The sequence below is a fragment of the Opisthorchis viverrini genome, assembly GCF_000715545.1.
Source record: "Opisthorchis viverrini unplaced genomic scaffold opera_v5_8, whole genome shotgun sequence".
NCBI lineage: Eukaryota > Metazoa > Platyhelminthes > Trematoda > Opisthorchiida > Opisthorchiidae > Opisthorchis > Opisthorchis viverrini.
The window spans coordinates 3955842-3966284 of NW_008751664.1; the positions used below are offsets into that span (position 1 = coordinate 3955842).

At 41.9% G+C, this 10443-nt stretch overlaps 1 protein-coding gene across 1 annotated transcript in view; it reads left to right on the forward strand.

Annotated features, from left to right (window-relative positions):
• Positions 1 to 8482, forward strand: part of T265_00833 (hypothetical protein) — a gene marked incomplete at both ends in the record, with an annotated part of 76043 nt that extends 67561 nt beyond the window's left edge. The window contains one exon of the mRNA XM_009164705.1: positions 8115 to 8482. Coding sequence (XP_009162969.1) covers positions 8115 to 8298 — 184 coding nt within the window. The remainder of the gene's footprint in view (positions 1 to 8114) is intronic.
• Positions 8483 to 10443: the final 1961 nt, after the last annotated feature.

Consider the following 10443-nt stretch of genomic DNA (forward strand, 5'->3'; position numbering starts at 1 on the left):
GGGATGGCAAGTCCGTTTTCATTCTGGTGCCTTCTTGTTGCTCCCGTTACAAACTGCCTTCTTGGATGGTAACGATCTTTTTGTTGGCTGAAGTTATCCATAAATGCGAGCGCAACGGAACGACTGGCTAGTTCAGTGATATTCTCCTTCTGACTTCTCGCGATGACAGTGTCTGATGAGCTGCCTTCAGCTGCCACCACTTAGGTTAAAATAGGAAGGTTGGCGCTTGCCGATGCTACAGAATTAGTCGGAAAAATATTTCAAGGTTGCTAATTCAGGAGGACTATCAGCCACTCAAATTTTTCACATTCACAGCAATCCTTTCCGTAAGCTCGGCCGTTTGGCTGCAAATGTTTTACTACCAACCTAGTCGACGTCACAAGTGCGCTCTTGTCGTATTGGCCAGGTTGTGTAATGTTTGCAACGAAGCTGTCTAGCTCAGCGAACAGAGCAACAAACAAGTGTCTTCACAAATCCAAGAGTAACCAAATTAGCGCTTATTGACTTTTCACTGAACTTCTCACTTCCTTATAGACGTTTCATTAGCCTTGCCTTTTTCTCAACTACAAATACATGTGACGTGTGCTCCAAATTTCTGTCTTTTAGCGGATCTAATTTAGAAGGCAGGTAACTGGGTTAATCTCAGTGACTGGCAGATTGATACCCATGGTGCTCATAAAAAATCATCACCCTTATTTTTCAAAAAGCTTATGTAAGTTTGGTACATTAAGGAGGCAAAGTTCCCGATGTTTTTTTCAAACACAGTCCGAACTATCGTCCAACCTCTGTTTGTCTCCTCGGTCCTCAGGATAATACGTTTAACGCGATTGGACCTGTATGTGGTCATTCTCATTGACAATCCATCGTGCAATCGTCACGAAAATATCTTCTTGTGAGGCATTTTCGAGGCGTGTATCCGTTTGAGTGCAGTGAATTAACTTATTCACTATGATTTTTGTAACGCCGACCGGGGCAGTTTTCGAAAATTATTTGGTCTGTTAATCTATCTGAATTACTGGCACAATCATCCCGAATTTCAGCTACAACTAGAACATCGCGGAATCATTGGGCCACTCATCAGGCTTCGGGATTCTGGTGAAAATGCAATTCAGCATTAAGTCTTTGTAATGAGCTCTGTAGGAGGATTTTGTAGTGAGAATATTCGGCTCACACTGAATGTTTAGCGAAACGTCACACAGTAAAGAAAACGAAGGATGATCAACAAGCGGTCTATCGGTGACAGACTTATGCCATCGTAACTTTAACAAAGTAATCCACTTTAATTTCGCTCCTGTTGTAGTTAAGAATGATTAAGGGATCCGTGTCTTTGCAATCAATTACTACTGCACTGCTCTGACTAATCCCACTTCAAAGCTTGAAGCCATCTAGGTTCTTCTGGTCTGCCTGACTGGAATTCGCCTATAGTCGACATTGTTTGCGTGCCTTCGATGATACGTTATCTTTCATTTCAACACCGGATAGTTTACTCCCTCTCCCACAAGACAACCAATCGATGGGGCAAAAGTTTTGACCGCCTGGATGATTTAGACAATCCAGGATAATATGACCGCCTGGTCAGCACGCGTTTTCAATAGGATATACCCTGAATAAGTCGAGAAGTGACTGTGCTAATAGCCGGACTTCGTTAATTAGTTGTTCTGATTTCAACTATATCCACAAACACCATGATTTATGAGGATACAGAAATGCAAGTAAGATGTAACGTGTGATGAGATGCGCTGAAATGGTTCACGTAGTGGTAGTAAAGGCACATAAAGGCATTTCTCGTGGATGTTCAGGTAGATGAAGTGAGACTTCCGGTGGCACTGCTCACTGGACTAGACGACACTGCCTATCCGATGTGTTCACTTAAGTGGCCTGTAGAATTTACAACTGTAAGCTAACGAAACATTTAATAAACCCATTGGGAAATTCAAAAGAAGGTTTTAGTAACTCGTACAACCTTAATAAGTATCTTTTAACTCTAATTCCACGTGAAATATCAAACGGAAAACGTGGCAACCTCCGGTTTAGGTTGGTTAATCTGTGACCATTTATTCTACCCTTATTATTTCTAATTTGGGGAGTGGAATTTACATCGAAGTGAAATCACAGTATCGCATTACGTCATAATAGGGTTTGGATTAGGCTACCATTGCTTTGACAATGCGGAAGCTTCCGTACGGTCTATTTGTTTTCCACATGGCCGTCATTAATGGACCGTTGTTTACATAGGAAAAAAGCAAATAAGTAAAAGCACACTCAGCAAACAAACGCCAAACTAGACAGGATATTCAAGGGCGACTAAAATATTGGTATAGCCCGCATACATTACGTATGCAGGTTAATGGACAGAAACAACAGGGAGCCGTCCCATAAAGTGAACACACTCCGTGCATGCAGGTCAAACGTGGTGTAAGAAAAGAACAATTAATCTTCCCCGTTAAAATTGGTCGTGCTATCCCCTTGACCTGGTAGAATTCTCAGTAAAATCCTCCTTTACACTGATTTGTGGCTTTTACCAGCTATTTAATACGAGAAGAGGGATTACTGTACTTAATGGGGCCGGCGCAACCTAGATCACCTAAGTGGATACTTCATCCTGTAAGTGAATGCTGGAACTCCTAGAATCACGGTACAGTTGATTCATCCTTATTGGAAACCATCAGCAGTGCGAATCTCGCGAAATTTCGGAGAATCCTTACCCTGCGACCTCCTGGCTGGTAGTCTGAACAATTAACCGTTCTAACACGTGCGGCGTGGCCGCTTGTCGCGGGCTGGACACTAGCCCGATTTTTGCAAGATGCGCACTTCTGATGACTCCCCCCGTTAAGGACGAAAAAGCTTTACAGTTCTTCTCGGCTTTTCAGCATGGATTAACTTCACTTACAAGATGAAATCGCCACAAACTTCCCAAATCTCCTCACACTACCGACAATCAAGCTCTAGTTAAGACGTATTCAAGTAAGCTCGGCCGTTTGGCTGCAAATGTTTTACTACCAACCTAGTCGACGTCACAAGTGCGCTCTTGTCGTATTGGCCAGGTTGTGTAATGTTTGCAACGAAGCTGTCTAGCTCAGCGAACAGAGCAACAAACAAGTGTCTTCACAAATCCAAGAGTAACCAAATTAGCGCTTATTGACTTTTCACTGAACTTCTCACTTCCTTATAGACGTTTCATTAGCCTTGCCTTTTTCTCAACTACAAATACATGTGACGTGTGCTCCAAATTTCTGTCTTTTAGCGGATCTAATTTAGAAGGCAGGTAACTGGGTTAATCTCAGTGACTGGCAGATTGATACCCATGGTGCTCATAAAAAATCATCACCCTTATTTTTCAAAAAGCTTATGTAAGTTTGGTACATTAAGGAGGCAAAGTTCCCGATGTTTTTTTCAAACACAGTCCGAACTATCGTCCAACCTCTGTTTGTCTCCTCGGTCCTCAGGATAATACGTTTAACGCGATTGGACCTGTATGTGGTCATTCTCATTGACAATCCATCGTGCAATCGTCACGAAAATATCTTCTTGTGAGGCATTTTCGAGGCGTGTATCCGTTTGAGTGCAGTGAATTAACTTATTCACTATGATTTTTGTAACGCCGACCGGGGCAGTTTTCGAAAATTATTTGGTCTGTTAATCTATCTGAATTACTGGCACAATCATCCCGAATTTCAGCTACAACTAGAACATCGCGGAATCATTGGGCCACTCATCAGGCTTCGGGATTCTGGTGAAAATGCAATTCAGCATTAAGTCTTTGTAATGAGCTCTGTAGGAGGATTTTGTAGTGAGAATATTCGGCTCACACTGAATGTTTAGCGAAACGTCACACAGTAAAGAAAACGAAGGATGATCAACAAGCGGTCTATCGGTGACAGACTTATGCCATCGTAACTTTAACAAAGTAATCCACTTTAATTTCGCTCCTGTTGTAGTTAAGAATGATTAAGGGATCCGTGTCTTTGCAATCAATTACTACTGCACTGCTCTGACTAATCCCACTTCAAAGCTTGAAGCCATCTAGGTTCTTCTGGTCTGCCTGACTGGAATTCGCCTATAGTCGACATTGTTTGCGTGCCTTCGATGACACGTTATCTTTCATTTCAACACCGGATAGTTTACTCCCTCTCCCACAAGACAACCAATCGATGGGGCAAAAGTTTTGACCGCCTGGATGATTTAGACAATCCAGGATAATATGACCGCCTGGTCAGCACGCGTTTTCAATAGGATATACCCTGAATAAGTCGAGAAGTGACTGTGCTAATAGCCGGACTTCGTTAATTAGTTGTTCTGATTTCAACTATATCCACAAACACCATGATTTATGAGGATACAGAAATGCAAGTAAGATGTAACGTGTGATGAGATGCGCTGAAATGGTTCACGTAGTGGTAGTAAAGGCACATAAAGGCATTTCTCGTGGATGTTCAGGTAGATGAAGTGAGACTTCCGGTGGCACTGCTCACTGGACTAGACGACACTGCCTATCCGATGTGTTCACTTAAGTGGCCTGTAGAATTTACAACTGTAAGCTAACGAAACATTTAATAAACCCATTGGGAAATTCAAAAGAAGGTTTTAGTAACTCGTACAACCTTAATAAGTATCTTTTAACTCTAATTCCACGTGAAATATCAAACGGAAAACGTGGCAACCTCCGGTTTAGTTTGGTTAATCTGTGACCATTTATTCTACCCTTATTATTTCTAATTTGGGGAGTGGAATTTACATCGAAGTGAAATCACAGATCGCATTACCGTCATAATAGGGTTTGGATTAGGCTACCATTGCTTTGACAATGCGGAAGCTTCCGTACGGTCTATTTGTTTTCCACATGGCCGTCATTAATGGACCGTTGTTTACATAGGAAAAAAGCAAATAAGTAAAAGCACACTCAGCAAACAAACGCCAAACTAGACAGGATATTCAAGGGCGACTAAAATATTGGTATAGCCCGCATACATTACGTATGCAGGTTAATGGACAGAAACAACAGGGAGCCGTCCCATAAAGTGAACACACTCCGTGCATGCAGGTCAAACGTGGTGTAAGAAAAGAACAATTAATCTTCCCCGTTAAAATTGGTCGTGCTATCCCCTTGACCTGGTAGAATTCTCAGTAAAATCCTCCTTTACACTGATTTGTGGCTTTTACCAGCTATTTAATACGAGAAGAGGGATTACTGTACTTAATGGGGCCGGCGCAACCTAGATCACCTAAGTGGTTCATTCATCCTGTAAGTGAATGCTGGAACTCCTAGAATCACGGTACAGTTGATTCATCCTTATTGGAAACCATCAGCAGTGCGAATCTCGCGAAATTTCGGAGAATCCTTACCCTGCGACCTCCTGGCTGGTAGTCTGAACAATTAACCGTTCTAACACGTGCGGCGTGGCCGCTTGTCGCGGGCTGGACACTAGCCCGATTTTTGCAAGATGCGCACTTCTGATGACTCCCCCCGTTAAGGACGAAAAAGCTTTACAGTTCTTCTCGGCTTTTCAGCATGATTAACTTTCACTTACAAGATGAAATCGCCACAAAATTCCCAAATCTCCTCACACTACCGACAATCAAGCTCTAGTTAAGACGTATTCAATGGTCCCCTAGTGAACAGGGAAATCACTTGTAATGCTCAGTTACGAACTTTCAACCAAAAGTGTATTCGTGACAAGTAACCTTGATACATTTCATCCGCAATATAACCAGTTGTTGAACAGGCATGATTGAAAGTGCTGCTGCATGAGTTCCATTTTGCGACTTTAACTCCAGAGTTTTTATACTTTTTTTACCTGCTTGAGCCTGTTATTGAAAGCCAGTGGCTTTTTTCCGCGTGACAGCCTTCCTTTGACACCCGATGCAATACGGTTTGTTAGTCCTGAAAGATACGAAACATTCTGTTTTGGTGGGTTGGTTGTCAACTGCCCGAAATACCAAGCACATGGATGCCTGGAATGGTAACTCGACATTTTGCAAGTCACGCACGCTCTTTCAAAAAGTGCATTTTTAATCTACAAACAGCTGTCCCGAGTGTTCTTCCAGTTTGTGCTCTCTCAAACGGGAACAACTTTCAGTATTTTAGAAAAGAGTGATAACGATTGCCCTTGCCAACTAGGTTCCGCCTAGTCATCCGAGTGTGATATCGACGAGGCAGTACAAAAGGATGATGGGCATACACACAAGATATGACGTCGCAAGCTCACTGGCTGATTGGCAGTAAATATTCAGTCTCCTAAATATCGACATTACTATGTTAAGGTTGTTAAGTCATTTCAACCGTAAATCGTATTGAATACGTGAGCTTTCATTGCGATTTGCCTTCCGAAATCCGACGAAACGTGCAAGGTAAAGTGGCATTTGCTAGATTGTCTTGGGGTACGGCTGAGTAAATACCGTTAAGTCATAAAATTGCCGTCTCTCAGATAAATAATTTCTCGTGCATCGTGACCAGACTGGCAATTGTCTAACACTGAGCTAATGTCTGCCATTACCATGAGACACTGCGTACTCAGCTGGTGGCATAATTCTTCAAACTTCATAATGAAATAAACATAATGGTCCTTGTGTGTATTGGGAAATGAGACCAACCTCGGTCCATCATGGACGTCAAAAACGTGTGATTTGGAGACTGAATATACCTTAACTCCTAAATAACTGACGGGGAAATGGATGCTGAAGCAATCGTGCCTGTTGAGTTCAGTGGTCTTACAGCTTGATTAGGTTGAAACTGATTTCCCTCCTTACTTGGCTTACTACCCCGGTTCCACGGAGCTTCTTCGATGTCAGTGACTACGCCTCCTCATCAGTGGCCTCCTGTGGTAGGCCGTTGGAAAAAAATATTGACTCGAATTTCGATTGATTTCTGTTCAATTTTAGCGAGCGAAAATGTTTGAGCGCCCGGTTTGTCTAAGCTGTTTACCTGGGGCACATATTAATGGTACTAAAACGCCATTCACTGCTAGAGTGGTTGAACGGCCGTGTTTCCGGCTACTCATAGGATGTACTTTGCGGCTTAGATGGTGGTTGTAGGTGACAGAAACATATCCAACTATTGGTGAGCTGAATCTCCAGACAGCAGCTAATTTGTGTGGTCGTTAGTTCTATCTTAATGCTTCTCATTACAAGGAATGAGTTGCTCGTCTCCTTCACGAGAAACTTGAAGAAGGTTCGAGTCAATCAAAGTATTCACGGTGCTCTGCCCACAGCTGTTGAATATAACTTCTGAAAAGGTCACACTAGCGCCGTAAATTAAAGAAGCTACGAGACTTCTTATTTCTGACTCCCCGAAAGCACAAGCATAGATCATGTGTACCTTGGATGGCCATCGCGGACCACCCATGAGTTGGTTCACATAAACTGTCTTTGATATATATATATATATATATATATATATATATTCGATTGTTTTAACTCAGGAGCATGACATTTGACCAATATGTCTAATTTGTTTTACCAAGGAACTCACTTTTGAAATTATGCTATAGAGGATATTGCTTACGGAGGGGTCACCATTCAAAATGCTCAAACGGGGGCGTACCAACGGACGTTATAAACAACAGACTGCTATCAAGGCTATGAAAAAAGTAGAGAATTACTCGCCTTAATTAATATGGCCATAGATATTTTGGCAACATATATAATCCCTCGTGGGCGAAGCACATTCCAAACAATAACAAATGAAGTGTGAAAATTTCGAAATTTAATTAGCTACGACAGATTTCTTGAAAACATGACTCAACAAATCAAACGTTTCTCAGCTGTCTCACAATATCGATTATATACTCCCTTCCCTATGGAGGGAGACAACCTCGCCGGAATGGAACGCTATGTTCATTAGTAGTCCTCATAAGGGAGGTTCGATATACATACATCCCATAGAAGTTCACGTACGTGTACTGAATATTACTATTTTTCCTTTTATGACTGAGTCATTCGTACCTTCGAGTGTTTTTTCTGATCCGTCTGTTTTCCTTGCCCCTCTGATTATTGCTTTTGTGCCTAATACTAAGTCATAGCATAATGCCAACCTGTGACCCGAACATTCACATTAATGCGATGGTTCGTTGCTTGCAGTCGAACAGTCTTGATGTATTCTTCTTTCCTATTTACAGAACTTTTGTCAAACTTTTTCCTCAAGCCAATGCAGTTATTGCAAATATCCGGCGAAATCGGTCCAGATGGAAATATATTCTGGAACGTGCCCAACGAGGGGAATTGAATGCCAACGGCCTGCAAATTTTTAACCACGATTTAATCGATGATGCTCAATATCCCAAAAACGGTACTGCTATGTAACCGAAACTGTGTCAGTGACACACCAAATGGCGCCATAAAATTTGATGAGATAATTTATGGTCCGTTCTTCAGCTACAGAAATGCCACTCATCATGTTGCCACACGGCAATCACGTAAATCCAAAATAGTTCTAAAACCTGCCCACACATCCTACTGATGCTATTTTCAATAAACTATCGTAAAGACAGATGTATCATTTTTAACTGCCATTCTGACGGAGTAAATTTAGCTAGAAGGGATGTCAAAGCTGATTGGTTACTTCTGATCGACCTCAGTCCGAGCTTTGCATGAGGGGACGGAATATCGCTTCTAGCTAAGACAACTATGTTAATCGTTTGGATCCACTTGGTTCCAGGTCCAATGGTTCTTAAGCATGTTGGGGCGAAGTTTAATAGACTTCCTCTTGCAAGTGAATTTTATCTGTACCGAAGAGCCGAGGAGAACTGTAGGGTCAATTCCTGTTCGTTGGGATAAGCGCGCATCTCACAAAACTCTAGATGGACTATAGCTTGTGTTCATGAATAGTCAATCTGCATTGTGAGTAACTCGCACTCATCCCAACTAAAAATGAGAGAGCTATACAGTTGTCACCATAAATTGATTGCATTGACAAGACGAAATATTTAGTGAAATCCCAGTGTCTGCTTAAACTACCATCAAACCAAAATCAGACTTAATGCTGTGGTCAGTAACTTGTATATAGTCCTGTACCGCATGACAGCAGACCGCTTATGGGATGCACTAAATAATTCTACCGCTATCCTAGCAGCTTCATGTTATTTTGACAGGAGTAGTAGGAGACGAAAGCGCAAAATTCAAAGACGGCCCACCGTCTATTTTGCTACCTGAGGCCTGACCGTATTTTGAGCAGTCCTGTCACACTATGTATGAAAAACGATCAACACTTAATTGAGTAGCTTCACACTGCGATATTAGCCGGGGCAGAATGCTTCACGTCGCCCGTGTACTATTAATACAGAGTAACCCTTTGAGACTCCAGTTCCAACCATTCCAGAATGCACATATAACCCAAAAGTCAACCTCATGTCGTGGTAAATGCTCACTTGCTAATTAGGTTGGTAAGGATGGGAGACTTCATCGGAATTTACCTGAATAGCTCGCCTAAAATATCCTCCGATTTAATGCGCTGCACAAAGACTGTTGAGTCTTCCATCAACACCAAATAAATTAACAAGTCAGTACTTATCGAAACATAACTGCAATCTGGTGTTCAACTGAGATATCAGATTGACGGGAAATCGGAAGCTAGCTAATGGTCCCCAGGAAAAACAAATCTGAGAGAGGGCTGTCGAGAGTCATCCGTAAACTTATGATTAATATTAATAATTCAGTGGGAATGTCGGGTTAAACCCAATCTGGATTTTCAGGGGTCATGAAGGGAACAGGCATTGGTAGATTTCCGACCAACTCAGCGGTTTCTTTTTTGAATTTTATTTTGGCATTTCGGTTACTCATTTCCAGGGGTCAGCGAGCTGGCAGTATAATAAACCTTACGCATCCATCGAGCTACATAATATGTCCGCCGGATTGATGCCACAGCTGCATAATTTTGTTTTCTAACGGGTCCCTTAAAAATGGCACCAAAAGTTTAGAACATATTTAGCCAGTGTGCAATGTTCTCGAAAAAACTGACATTAAAGTTGCTGAAAGTAGTTTATGTCTTCGACGTGTGCTGATGTGATTGGGAGAACAAACTAAACTGTACTTGGTAAAACAAGCAACATTGTCAATGATGATAATACTCTGGTGTCAGTGCTCCGCATTCAAATCTCGTTGGGGGTGGTTTCCACACGTATTCGCACATAAGACGTCACTAAAGCGAGAGACTCTCTTCAGCAATGACCTGTTCCAAGGGATTACCGTACTGATAACGTAAAGAACCATGTGTAACAAACATTAATTTTCAGGCTCCCTTTATCAGGTTGGAATGTAATTAACAGGCAAAATAATAACATGTAATGAAATAATCGAATGAGACAGGTTTGCATTCTGGAAGCGAAAATCCATAAGCAATCCGCTGAGGGTGAAACAACTGATCTGAAAGCTTGATGGGCTGGTCAGCTGAACGATGTGTCAGGGTTTCGGAATTCCCATTAAACGTCTTTGACAGTGCTGTGTTATTCA